This window comes from Coenobita brevimanus, chromosome 74 (genome assembly GCF_032717465.1).
Source record: "Coenobita brevimanus isolate Jiangsu-jjx chromosome 74, ASM3271746v2, whole genome shotgun sequence".
NCBI lineage: Eukaryota > Metazoa > Arthropoda > Malacostraca > Decapoda > Coenobitidae > Coenobita > Coenobita brevimanus.
The window spans coordinates 30,775,450-30,790,225 of record NC_137027.1 but is presented as its reverse complement, the minus strand read 5'-3'; the positions used below and the strand labels follow the sequence as shown (position 1 = coordinate 30,790,225).

The following is a 14,776-nucleotide window of genomic DNA, read 5'->3' as shown; positions in this document are numbered from 1 at the left end:
CAATGCAGTGCCTGCCGATAACAACGTCAAGGAAAGGAAACTGGAGAATTAGCCGTTACTGTCCATCTCGATGAACCAGACAGATCACTCGAGTCCAGTTGGGCTGAAAGACGAAGTGGAAGAATTAAAATGTCAGGTCCACGGACTCAAATCTAGCCTAGTGCGAGTGAATAAAGGGCAACCTAGCAACTCCCGAACACCTAGTGGTAAATATTGTGCACACTGTTTAGCTTCATCACAGTCTTCAAGAGTGTTGGCAGAAACCTCTTCCCGGACATTGTTTTGACTGCCATAGAGCCGGATGTCGTCGTGGTGACCGTGGGTGTCCTGGATGTAATTGTAAACATCCAGAACAAAATAACTCTTAATCGAAAGATTCACAAAATCCACACCAGAAGTTATGACTAACCGGTGGTCATACATCCCTCACCATCAGTGTAGTGATTAATGGATAGATAGTACAGTAGAAGCTATAGTTGATACCGGGAGTAACTACACTCTAATTAAGGAATCAGCAGTCAAGGGGAGAAGTAAATACACGGCGAAACCCACCTCACTTGCATGGAGTAACAGGCGCCCCTTCGAGAATTATAGGAATTCTGCAGGTAGAAATCGGAGTTGGAGATGAGAAGATCCATAAACAATGGTTCTTGGTAGTGCCAAATTCTTATATTAATACGGATCTGCTCCTAGGCTGCGATGTACTAGGTCAAGCTCCTCTCATGTGGGATGGAGTAAGGAGGGTCATGGTATTGGGAGGTGCCCCTTATTTTGTGAGTCACATTCACTGACAAAGGAACAAGATCGAAAGAGTGAAGGCTGACCCAGTCGAACCCTCCAACCCATTACAACATTTCTCACAAATCAATCTTCTTACCACCATGAAAGAAAATCTATATCAGTCTATGTTAATGCCCATCCCTGTAAGAGAAGATCCAGGAACTGACCTTATCATTTATCCTTAACCAAGGGTCAGTCATAACAGTCACCCATATTTGGTCAAAGTCAGGTCTGAGAATTCAATCTGCTTCCCTCTCACTAATGGGACTAACAGCACAATTATTGGATCGTGCGAGAGAATTGATAATCCACCTTCTGGTAGGGTTAATGTCATTAAAATTAACAATGACCTACTCCAAGAAAATGATCAAGTCAGACAAAGTGGGACACGTGTTCAGAAGTTGAAAGAACTAATTGGAGAACTAAACTGGCAACATCTAACTAGTGCCCAGCAAGAAGACTTATCTCAGTTAATCCCTAAGCATGACCCTCTCTTTATTCTCAACAAAAGTGAGTTAGGATTCATCAGTGGCAATTCTGCTCATATCAAAGTAGCTGATCCTCAGTCCAATCGTGAACCTATGTATCGCTATCCTGAACAAGCAAAGCAGATCATTGCGGATATCATAGAACGGTCTACTGCAGCCTGGCTGTCACCTATTGTACTTGTAAATAAGCCAGATGGTAGCTGACGTATATGCCTTGATTATCGTCATGTGAATCAACCCCTCGCGACTGACATCTACCCCCTCCCACGATTGGATGAACTAGTAGAACAAGCGGCCGGACATCAGTATTATGTCACTCTTGACAAGTGAGAAGTGTATTTCCAAATTCTGTTAAATGAAGAAAGTCGTGACCTCACTACCTTCAGTGATGGGGTCGCACTATACAGATTCAGACGACTCCCATTTGGACTTAATTGCTCCCGTGCGATCTTTTCCAGGTGAATGAGTTCAATACTACCACCCCTCCTACAGAAAGGGTGGGTCAGAAATTACCTAGACGATTTGATCCTTTGGGCTCCAGGCTTCCCAACTTTACTTGACCACCTGAGGCAGCTTTTCCAGTTACTTACTGAAAATGGAGTGAAATTAAATCTCAGTAAATGTAAATTCGGCCTTAAAGAAGTCACCTTCCTAGGTCATCAGATTTCTGCCGAAGGAATCTGATCCGAAGAATGTTGAATCAGTTGCAAAGATGAAACCTCCCACTACAGTAAAGGAGGTAAGGCAATTTCTAGGAATGTGTGGGTTTTCCAGAAAACATGTTCCATCATTTGCACAGATTGCTACTCCCCTCACTAACTTAACTAAATCTCGAGTAACATTTATCTGGATGGACGAATGCCAGAAATCCTTTGAACATCTAAAGTTTTGCCTCATGAATGCCCCTGTCTTAATTAGAGCTCAGGTGGAACAACCATTCATTCTCACTACAGATGCTAGTAACACCCATATTGGTGGAGTCCTGAGCCAGATTCAATCAGATGTTACCAACAAACCGATCGGGTATTTCTCTAAAAAGCTGAACCCCTGTGAGACTTGATATTCAGCGACAGATAGAGGCCCTCGCTGTAGTCCTTGCATGTCATAACTTCCATCATTATCTGTGGGGTACCCGTTTTACTGTAGTTATTGATCATCAACCTCCCACTAGTATATACAAGCGGAAGACTAAATCGCCTCGAATGAATCGAAGGATCCTAGAAATGCAAGAATATAACTATGACATCCAGTATCTCAAGGGTAAAAAAACAATTTTGTAACAGATCAGTTGTCATGCCCAGTTCGAGTAGTAGTCCGTCCACCTGAAGCCACCTGGCTCGGTTTGGATTGAGAATAAAAGATGGCTGTCAAAGAGAAGAACCTGTGTGGGAAGAACTAGCACAGTATCTCAAAGGTGGTCGAATTCCCGCCAAAAGACTACCCAAAACCACCTTAGATCAGTTTGTCTTAATAGATGAAGTGTTATATTTCGTGCCGGAGAAGGCAGACGGTAGTCTTCATTACAGCCTCATAGTCCCTTGTGCCTTAGTTGTACAGGCCATGCAAATGAGTTAACTGGTCATCTAGGACAAAAGAAAACTATCAAAAAGGCTGAAGAACTGTATTACTGGCAAAATCTTAAGACTGATGTGTGTGAATATGTTAAAAAATCCGTAACTTGTCAGAGATTTAAAGAGGACACTGGACTGCGGCACCAGTGGAAGGAATTGCCTCCAGTGTTTAAGCCGCTGGAGAGGATGGGGATAGATCTTATTGATATGGTTGCTGGAGTCCAAGGTTACCATTACATTCTTACAGTAGTGGACCATTATAGCCGATTTGTTAGGTTCTTCCCCCTCAAAACAAAACAGTCCACACACATCATAGACAAACTTGGGCAGTATGTGGCAGACTATGGCACACCTCGCAGTATCGTCCTGGACAACAGAGGCGAGTTCACCAGCAAAGACTTTCAGCGATTCTGCCAGCGACACAAATCACCCTCTGCTACACAACCCCCTATCATCCCCAAGGGAATGACGTCACCAAGTGGATGCATCAGACCATGAAGTCGGTCCTCTCTGCCCTATGTCAGGGCCACCCTCTTCGATGGCCCCAACTGCTCCAGCTATGTCAGATCGCCATGAATAAGGCAGTCCATACATCCTCGGGACAGCAACCCTACTTTGCATTCTTCTCTCACCATCCACCTAGGCTGATCAGTGCACCCTTACCCTCTGTCAACGGTGAGGAAGACGAGATGATGGCTGTCGCCCATGATTTCATTCAGGAAACACACTGGAAGATGATGCGTCGGTATAGAGATGTCACAAACTGAAGGCGGAAAAATCAGATGGTTGGAGTTGGAACCCTTGTGTGGATTAAGAGGGAAACTGTGGCACCTGGTACATGTCAAAAACTTAATGTGAAATGGGATGGTCCGTACCATGTAGTGGAAGTGTTGATGGATGGAAGTGTGTACGTGGTAGAAAATGTGTTCATGGGGAAAAGGGTACAAAGAGCCACAGGACAAGTAGAGGCCTTTTATGGAGGTGAAGAGTGGTTCTTAGAACCCCTGGAAGAGGCCTTTGAACCTGATCTGAGTGATGAACAATTACCTCCCCATGAGAGACGCCCTCCCCAGAGACTTATTGAAGAATGTTGAGTGTCGAAGCTGGGTAATGCAGTATTAAGTTAAGAGATGGTTAGGGAAATGTGTACAGGTCGGACTGTCTGACTATTGACCGTGATAATTTAGAGTTCAAGAGGAGTTTCATCTTATGTCGAGGGTTCATAAGAGTTTTGGGTTATGGGCGCAGCCTAGTTCAGTGGAAAATTAATGTGCCTTAATTCGAGGGGCAGTGTGCATCTACCCCCTAAAGTTTCAGTAAGCATGGTCTAGCATATAACAGTAACTTCAGGACCTGACAGGCACTCATCAATTGCTAGGTGGAGAGCTGGAAGCATGAGAATGAATGGATGAGAGTATGAGTGCGATTAGCCTGTATCATGTGTGAATGCAAAGCATCCCTGGGATGATCCTGGCAGCGAGAGTACAGGTCAGTTCGGGTGAGATGACCATGTTGCCACCCAGGTAGGAGGTTGGCTGGGGCACACCTCTCCACTGGATTTCGAGAGGGTACCATGACAAGAAGTAACCCCCTGGGGTATGTTATTCTACTTGTGGACTGACAGGTGCCACATATAGGAGGAAGAGTCAGGGAAATCTTTGTATAGAAAGATTCGCAGTCAATTTTGGAAAGTCCGTCCCGTCCGCACACACGTCCCTAGGAAATGTAGATGAATGATTTGAATGTTGACTTCCAATGTTCAAAAAAAAAAATTCCAGAGGAAGGACCCATGTAGTGCCATAATTTTAAGTATTAGTATAAGTTAGTATAAGCTAGTATTGTAAGTGTAATCTTAAAACTTAGGTAACATTGTAAATATTCTGTACAGTTCATTTAGCCATTAAATCTTGTATTTAAGTCTAGTCTTAGTTGATATTCATATTGTGAACATGATTCTGATATTGATAGTAATGAGTCAAGTATTGGTGCGAATATGATTAAATGTTATACATATGGACCAGCCATTCCAACAAAGACGTAAAACCGCTAAATTTTAGTAGGGATTAAAATTAGCAAATGTCTTCCTTTATATTATGACCTAGAAATTTACCTGCCGAAGTCAATAGATTTCCCTTTTTGAACTATGCTGTGGTGAATTAAAAATGTCTAAATCAAGATTGTTGAAGGTAATCATTTGTGAAGAGCATAATTCATGTTACTGAAACGTGTTTACAGTCATGTGGGCATATAAATCGACGCAGGTAATAAAACTGTTTGAATTAATTTGGCTTCGTTATGACTGTAGTTCCTGTACGCTTATCACAAAAATTTCAACATCGTAAGTCATTTATCTACATATGTTAAGTGCAAACGTATCTCGTATTCTTTGAAGATCCTAGAGAGTCGAAAATAATACAAAGTAATTAAAGTTTTAGCCGATTCCCGGACACTGTCTTGGTTTAGTATAAAAAGGCACAAGGCGGCGACAACCGCTGACGACCGGGGACAACCAGGGACTTTGATACTTTGATGAATGGTCGTGGAGAGGGCAGAGGTGTATTCGTTGATCTCTCCTTAAGCATTCTAGAGCTGCCTCACCGGCATTAGTTTTGTAAATACCGCAATAAAATTTAGGATAGCTAGTTCTCATATTCCTCCCTACCCTTGCTAGAGATGTAGTAAGTGTCTATATCTATTTACAAAGATTACCTTTGCATACTTGCCCACGGAGGGTCCCCCCCACTGATCGCTCTGGGGCGTGAACCAACACGATCAGGCCTCCCTGGAGTGGTTTGAGAGGGCAATCTTAGCCTTCGGTGTTTTGCCCTGTTTTTTTTGTCCCTTGTTTGTTTTTTCTCCTTAAGTGGTCACTATGGCGGATGCCCCTGCTGCATCCCCCCCTTCAGGGGAGGAGGTAGTCCTGACCGACCCCCTACTGTCTCACGGACGGACTGCCCCCAGACTGAATGGCCCCAGACACGTACTCGTCTTGACATTAGTGTTAAAAATGCCATGTTTGTACAGATTCATGCGGTTGGTTCCACTCCCCTGTCCAGCCTCAATCCCTTCCTCATCAAGAAGGTGATTGATTGGTGTGCAGAAGAGGTGGAACAAGTGAAAAAACTTGCCAGTGGAGACCTTCTCATAAAAACTGAATTCAGCCCAGGTAAAGGATCTGCTTAAACTGAGCAAGTTCCATTGTTATAATGTTGAGACCACGATCCCTCACTCCATGAATTCCTGGAAGGGGGTCCTCACCTGCAGGGATCTTGTGGTTATGGAGGAGGAAGAGATCATACAGGAACTTGCTCAGCAGGATGTTATAGAAGCTCGCTTCATCACTAGATTCTCGGAAGGCAGGAGGACGATGAAGGCCACTGTTGTCCTAACGTTCGGCAAAGTTTCTTTACCTTCCAACATCAGAACTGGATACAAAATTCTTAACGTAAGACCACGCATCCTGAACCCCTTCGTTGCTTAAAATGCCCGATTTATGGGCATCATGAGAAGGCTTGTTGGGCTTCCAACTTCGTGTGTGGCAGGTGCACGGCTGTAGGACATTTTGCTGAACACTGCACATCTGAGACTGAATGTTGCTTTCACTGCCAGGGCAATCACTCCACTTCCTCTCGGGTTTGCCCCAAGTGGAAGGAGGAGAAGGAGGTCTGCACAGTGAAAGCGACTGAGGGCATATCCTTTTACGATGCTAGGAAGAAGGAGAAGGAGTTGCATGCAACTCCCAAGCCTAAAATCTCCTATGCATCGGCGGTTGTGTCCTGTCCCGTGATGTGCACCATGGAAATGCAGACTGACCTTACATTCGCTCCTCCTGCCCCACGCTCTACCTCTCAATCTAAGCCTCCTGCATGCTCCAACTCTCTGATGGACATCCTTGTTGCTACTTCATACTCTCAGGCTGCCGCTGCTCCTTCGCAGTCAGTGCAGCAAAAACAGAAGTCTGACAAATCTGATAAAATTAATTTGACCACTCTCACCAAGCCAGCACGTCCTCATGTCCTTCCCGCTCCTGCTCCAGTGAGGGAGAGAAAGAATAGCTCTTCCTCGGTGAAGTCTGGGAGCCTTGTTTTGACGAGAATATGGAGATCTCCACGAGCAAGCACAGGGAAAGGTCCCCCGGTAGCCACTCACCTGGTCGCGAGGGGCATAAAAAAACTAAGCATAGTGGCCACCCTCGTCAATCTTAAAACAACGCATTCACTGTATTACAGTGGAATTGTAGAGGTGTTCAGAATAAGTTACAAAATATAGCAATCTTGCTTTCAATACACAGGCCAAACATTGTTTGTTTACAGGAGACGCTCCTGGAGGATCATCCTGATCCTCCACAGTTCAAACACTACCACTCGTATAGAAGATATGAAGGTCACAGAGTTGCCATATACACTCACAAAGCACACCCACAAACGGATGTGATTTTAAATTCTACTCTGGAAGCTGTCGCGTGCAGAGAAAAATTTAATAACACATATCTGGCTGTTTGCTCTCTATACTGTCCTCCACATGGCCTCATTGATAGTAATGCTTTAAATTCACTATCTGAACATCTTCCTGGCAATAAGTTAGTGTTGGGCGACTTTAATCCCCATCACTATCAATGGGGTAGCTTGAGGATTGATGCTCGTGGGGAGCAAATAGCCGACCTAATACTACAGTCCAACCTCTGTCTTCTGAATGATGGTAGAGCGACTCGTGTAGATGATCGTACTGGTAACTTTTCGGCCTTTGATTTATCTCTGGCCTCCCCTGGTATACATCAATATTTCTCATGGGACCCATATGACGACTCCTTGGGAAGTGATCATTTACCCATCTGTCTTTCTTATACATGCGACATCATTTTGGACCCTCCACCTTCAAAATATAACTATAAGAAAGCAGATTGGGGATCCTTCTCAAGGATCGCCAATTTAGATATATCTGGGGAAACCATGGATGTTAAGGTCGAAAATTTAACCAAATCCATATTACATGCAGCTGAGGCTGCTATTCCCAAGACTTCTACAATTCATGTGAAGCATAGAGCACATTGGTGGATGCCAGATTGCCGACAAGCATTAAGAAAATGCAATAGGAGATACAGGATTTTTGATAGTCAGCCCACTGAGGAAAATTTTCTTGCATACATACAGGCACGGGCTGAAGCAAGGAGAATAATAAGAAGGGCCAAACATGACTCCTGGCGGTCCTTTGTGTCCACAGTGACTCGTACTACACCATTAAGTAAAGTCTGGTCCACTATCAGAATATTAAATAATAAAGGCTCATTCTTCCCTGTCACCACCCTGCAGGTGAACAACACCATCTATGACGAGTCCGTGGACGTTGCTAACATCCTCGCCAGGTGTTTTTCTCATGTAAGTAGCTCAGCCAATTATGATCCGCGTTTTCAACATCATAAACGCATGGCTGAGCTACAGTTAATAGACTTTGCGACAAAAGACGTAGACTTCCTGTACAACCAAGAGATTACGCTAGATGAACTGCTCCTTGCCCTTAACCCACCCCATCCCGGAGACGTGAATTCGCGTCCTCACATAATGTGCACTCATATCCCAGAGACGTAAATTAATGCGGCAACATTGCAAGGTCCCTAATTTGCACAATTTTCAATTTTCGCAAGTGATTTCGCGAGTGATTTTTGGCACGTATACATGGGACACCTTCCTCTATTCCTCTACAAGATGCCAAGCAGGGACAATGCCTTACACCGCATAACCTCCCCCCCCCTGCACGCCATTGTCTCTGCAATTCACCTGTTACCAGTGACCTGGCCAATAAAGACATTCAGGGCCAGAGTGATTCCCCAATCGATGACAATGTGGAGGACAAAGTTTACATAGCATTAGAGGAAGAAACAGTCAGAAATGATGATCAGGTAATGTGGGAAAAAAAAGGTCATGAATGGTGATAAGTTAGTGAGTGAAACAATGCTTATAATGCCTATATTACTGATTGAAAACCAATATACTCTTGTACTACATATAAATTCGTACCAAGTAAATAAATAAATACTGTTTATGAGTGGATAAAATAGTTACCCTCCCATAGAACTCGTTTTCTTTGGTGCCAGCCTGTTAGAAAACCCAGTCAGGTAAGGAGGTACTCGTACCTGGATCGAGTATTTTAAACCTCAGGTGAGCAATTTCTCTGTGAATTTTCGATGTTTCTCACCAAAAGCGAATGTTTGAGCCGAAAAAAAAAAGGTCCAAAAATGTCGGGACTTGGGCGTACCACTGCCCAGAAAACGTCGGGATGGGGCGGGTTAAATCCTGTAAACACACCAGCCCTGGACCAGACACCGTCACATATGGTATGAGCCAGCATTGTAATCAGGACAACCTGATTGAGATGTTAGCATTGTACTCGTACAATGAGATTTGGGCATCTCAAATGTTCCCAAACTCATGGCACTTTGTGCACATCATACCGATACCCAAAGAGGCTGGTCGTCTTATGAACCCCATTTCATTTCGTCCAATTGTGTTGACTTCTTTTCTATGTAAGGTCATGGAACGAATGGTAAACAACTGGCTTCTTTTTGTTTTAGAGTCGAAGAATTTGTTAAATGATCAACAATGTGGCTTCCGTAAACACAGAAGTTCACTAGATCATTTAATGAATTTGGAGCATTGTATTTCAGAGGCATTTGCCAAAAAAGAATTCATGATAGGGGTGTTCTTGGACATCCATAAGGCCTATGACATGACATGGCGACACGGTATACTAATGAAACTCTATGCTTATGGTTTAAGAGGAAATTTGCCTATTTTTGTTTCAAATTTCTTAAGAGACAGGACTTTCTCTGTCAAATTGCCCCGTAATGTAACATCAGATATATTTATCCAGGAAAACAGGGTGCTGCAGGGAAGTGTGCTTAGTCCCACTTTATTTAGTATTATGATCAATGATATTCTGTCATCAGCTCCCATCCCCAGGAATCTTAAATACTCGCTCTATGCGGACGAATGTGCATTATGGCACTCTTCCCATAATGCACAAATTTGGGCTGGGTGGATTCAAGCAGCCCTTGATTCTGTCCGCCAATGGGCCTCGCAGTGGGGATTTAAGTTTTCTGTCCCTAAGTGTGCCACTGTAGTTTTTACGACTTGTAACGTACCTAATTTGTGCTTAACTTTGGATAATCAGGCAGTACCTTTTCAAAATTCAGTAAAGTTTTTGGGACGACATTTTGACTGTCAGTTGAACTTCAAAATTCATGTTAATTATCTGATTGCTCGTTGTGATAAACCTTTAAATGTCCTCAAGTACCTAGCGGGTACTACATGGAGTGCCGACAGAAAATCTTTATTAATGGAGTATAAGTCCCTTATTCGTTCAAAGTTAGACTATGGCACACAGGTGTATGGCTCGGCATCCGATGCCACGCTTATAGGATATGGATGTATTGCAGAATAAATATTTGCAAATGAGTCTTGGAGCCGTCCGGTGTACCCGTGTATCTCGTATGGAAGTGGAGGCGAATGTGCCTCCCCTCCGTATTCGCCGTGACCATCTGGCCTTGTCGTATGGACTAAAAACATATAGGAAAAGTAATATCGGTAATGTGGCCTGAACCCCCCTGCGTCAGTACCACCATCTTCTGCGTGGGGTGCGTCGGCCACTTGCTGTTCGCCTCCACTTACTGACTCAGGAGCTTGGTGTGGACCCAATTGACTGTGACAAGTTGGTGTTAAAAAATATAGCGCCTTGGGAGCCACCCGACTTTACTGTTGATGTATCATGGCTCCCAGCACCTAAGACCAAGGCACTGGAGGTGGAGGTCCACCACTTGTTTTGTAACGTCATCATTCGTCACTTGGGATCCCATCAATTGAACACTGATGGCTCCAAGTCGAGTGACTGTGTGGGTGCTAGTGTGTGGTCGACTGAATGTGCCTTCAGGTATCAGTTGCCATCTCACACATCTGTGTTTACCTCCGACCTTTTTGCTATTGACAAAGCCATAGACTATGCTCTCAATTCTCAGCGTGACTCATTTGTTATATTTTCAGACTCAAAATCAGTCCTTCAGGCAATTGCATCTTGAACTACGGACTCGCACGAATCCAGGGCCGCATTGTTAATAAGTTGCATTCATGCAACAAGTCATTCACGCTGATCTGGGTGCCTGGTCATTGTTGCATCTACAGCAATGAGCAGGCTGACTTACTTGCAAAGTCGGCTGTAGAGCTCGAGGAGACTTGGGACGTTCCTCGTGATCTATGGTCGAGTCTCTTTCTCAGAAAGAAATCAATAAATCTTCTGTGGCAAGGTCAGTGGACCAGAATAAATATTCGAACGTGTAAGCCGTACCTAGGCGACTGGGACTCTGCCAACCATCCCAGTTGCCTGGAAGAAAAAGTGTTGGCTCGTTTGTGACTCAATGCCACCATCCTAACACACATGAAACCTTATATGGAAAAACGATTCCCACCGCACTGTGACATCTGTGATGCAGTGTTATCTATCAGTCATATCATCCTGCGCTGTCGGCGATTTATTCGCGAAAGGGCTTCACTTATAAATCACTGTGGTGCAGCAGACGTCCCCTTCACCCTTTCCACCATCCTGGGTGATGGGGACATTGTTATGACTGATAAATTGATGGCTTTCTTGAGAGAGACCGGACCAATCAGAATGATGTGACTTTTTTACTATATGGTTATGGTTTTTATGGACTGTAAATATGTATATATTGTACTATTAATTAGGGTTGACAGTTGACATATTTGAAATAGTTCCTCCTCTCACTGATCTATTTCTAATATAGATGTCCCTTACATTAAACCCCGTTCCTCGACTGACAGTCAGCAGCTGATGAGTGCAATCGTGCAATATAGAAAGGTATTGGGCACTTGCAGTCGATGGTGGTCTGTTGGGCGAGGTACTTCACTTTTTTGTACAAATTATGTAAATAGATTATACCATATTGTTCAAGTTGTGCTAATTAGTGCCGACAGCTGACCTATATGGAAATGTTGCTGACTCGTCTGGTTCCCTTTCATATATTGATGTCCCCTATATTAGGTTGTGCCTCGTCTGACAGTCACCAGGTGATGAGTGCAGGAATGTAATGTAGAAAGGCATTACATATCTGTAGTTGATGGTGTTCTGTTAGTCGAGGTATTTTTACCATTAGTGTAGGTCTAGCTATTTGTCTCTGTAGGATTTATAGGTTAGCAATATGTCTGTTAGGTGATGAGTTTTAGGGTTTTAGATTAGGTTTTTCTTTATAAGGTATAAAAAATATAAAATCAAGAAAAAATTTAAAAAATAAAAATACAAAAAATAAATAAAATAAAAATTATATATGTATGTACGTGTGCGTGAAAGTGTGTCTGTATACTGGATATGCATGGAAGTGTGTGTACGTATTTAAATATATATGTTTGTATATATATATATATATATATATATATATATATATATATATATATATATATATATATATACCGCCTTAATGACCAGGGGCTTTGGCCCCAATGGTCGATAGACAAAAAAAAAAAAAAAAAAAAAAAAAAACTGCCAGACCACCGCTTCCCTTCATCATTGCAGGTTAGTGTCGACCTCTTATCCTCCCCCCCCCCGTCCCTCGTTTAATAAGTCATCATATACGTTCGTGAAATAACTTGGTCATATTTTCCCCTGATCCCTCTTGTACTGATTAATGAGACCGCAGCTTCTCTTCATCACTGCAGATCGTCCGTTTTCAAGACACTGCCAACGCCTCACACAATCACCCCCCCCGCCCTCCTTTTCCTAGTTCATATAGCTTAAGTAAAGAATATATCGGTTGGTCCATTTTGATTACAATCCATTTGATTGCTGTTCATACATTTACTGTAACTTTACTGCAAATGATTCCTGAATTAGACGAGTTTAACCTTAAGAGAATATCTTACTGCAAGTCCAACTGTGACCACGGGATTAATATATTCGTGTGTATCAGTATTCTTTGAATCTTCTCACGATTCCAAATGTGACCACGTTATTAATATATTCGTGTGTATCAGTATTCTTTGAATCTTCCCGCGAGTCTAACTCTGACCACGGGATTAATATATCTAGGTGTATCAATATTCTTTCAGTATTAATTTAGCTTGTAAAGTTTCATATTTCTAGTAATATAGATCCTCATTGTTATTTCCTTTGGATTCATTCACGGTGTGCAGAGTGATCTGCCTCAGTTGTTAGTGCTTAGTAAATCTTAAGGTAAGTCATTTTGAGTTCAAGTTTTGGTATCCTCCAAGGTATGGTACAGACGAGATTGAGTGGCCCACAAAGTGTGCTTATATCTAATAGCTCAGGTTCTCTCAAATAAGATCATGCTCCCTCGTTTCCCATAAATTCTCAAATAAGATCATGCTCCCTCGTTTCCCATAAATTCTCAAATAAGATCATGTTATCACATTTCCCTTAAACTCTAATAAAATCACGCTTCCTCATTTCCCACAAATTCTCAAATAAGATCACGCCACTCATTTTCCATAATCTCTAAAATGCCCAGCATTCCACTGGTGTCATTTAGCGATGACTAAAATTTCTGAGCGTTACATTAGGCATTACACTGGTGGCAGTATCCTAAAATTCTTCGGCGTTACAGTGAGACCTGGAAACTGACAAAATCGATGGAAAATAAATTAATCCGTTCTCAAAGAGCAATGGGAAGATCAATGTTGGGAATATCTTTAAGAGACAGAAAAAGATCAACTTGGGTGAGAGAGCAGACTAAAGTCAAAGATATTTTAGAAGTTATAAAAGAACAGAAATGGAGGTGGGCAGGCCACATAGTAAGAATAACGGATAATCGATGGAGCAAAAGCTTGACTGACTGGACACAAAGAGATTGTAAGCGTAGCAGAATAAGGCCAGACAGGAGGTGGAGGGATGAAATTGAGAAATTTGCAGGAAAAACGTGTCAAAGATTGGCTCAGTCAAGGAATTCGTGAAGAAGGTTGGGGGAGGCCTTTGTTCAGCAGTGGACTTGTAATGGCTGATGATGATGATGATGACACACACATATATATATATATATATATATATATATCATCATCATCATCATCAATATCCGTATCTCCTTTCCCACTCAAGGGCAGGGTGAGGAATAGCAAAATCCAGACAGAATTTGCCCAGCCCAGTGGGCCAAGCATCACTCATCATTCAAGCCCCTGGAATCCTGGCTCTTTCGGATACCCCAGAAACATTCACCACTTTCTATAGCTTCATATAAACGTATCCAATTGAGTCAATCCGGACACTGCCACGTTAAAAAGGGATGCCAATATCCCTGATTATGCACTTCTCCTCACAACATTCATCCAGCCAGCTCGATCTCTTGTCATTTCCTTAGCGTCACAGATTTCCAAACCTCTCGTCCTCATACACTCATCCACCATATCTCTCCACCTTCTCCTTGCCCTATCTCTTCTCCTTCCTCCATCAAATTCGCTCAGATATACCTTTTTCACCACTCTATATGTATCCATTCTCTCCACATGACCATACCATCTCAGTAAACTCTCTTCGATTCTGATGTCCACCAAGTTCCTTACTCCACATCTTTCAAGAATCACATTATTTCGTATCCTATCCACCCTCTGTACGCCACATGCATTCCTAAGGAGTCCCATCTCCACTGCTCTTACTCTTGACTTTTCATTTTCATGCCACACCATAGTCTCACATCCATATGTTAAGGTTGGCATTAACACTCTCTCATGTACAGTAAGTCTCGTGCAGCTGCAGCACTCAGCCTCTGTTTCTTATCAAGACCTTCATTGCAGCAGCTACTTTTCTTTCTTGTGTCACTCTACATTCCACTTCTTTTGCACATTTTCCTCTCTTTTCTGTCACTGTATGTGGGTATTTGAATTCTCTCACCAGTTCCAGTCTCTCTCCATTCACTGTAACATCACA

At 42.8% G+C, this 14,776-nt stretch overlaps 1 protein-coding gene across 1 annotated transcript; it reads left to right on the top strand.

Moving 5' to 3' along the window:
- Positions 1–1,980: 1,980 nt before the first annotated feature.
- LOC145407811 (uncharacterized) lies at positions 1,981–3,337 on the top strand. Its single transcript, XM_080278669.1, has 2 exons — positions 1,981–2,007; positions 2,954–3,337. Exons 1-2 carry the CDS (start codon positions 1,981–1,983, stop codon positions 3,335–3,337), a joined length of 411 nt encoding a protein of 136 aa, XP_080134795.1.
- Positions 3,338–14,776: the final 11,439 nt, after the last annotated feature.

Bases quoted from the DNA above. Each gene is read 5' to 3' on its own strand.
- LOC145407811 (XM_080278669.1), top strand. From the start codon at position 1,981: ATGAAACCTCCCACTACAGTAAAGGAG. The intron at 2,008-2,953 runs GTAAGGCAATTT...GTAACTTGTCAG, and splicing joins CTCCCACTACAGTAAAGGAG to AGATTTAAAGAGGACACTGG.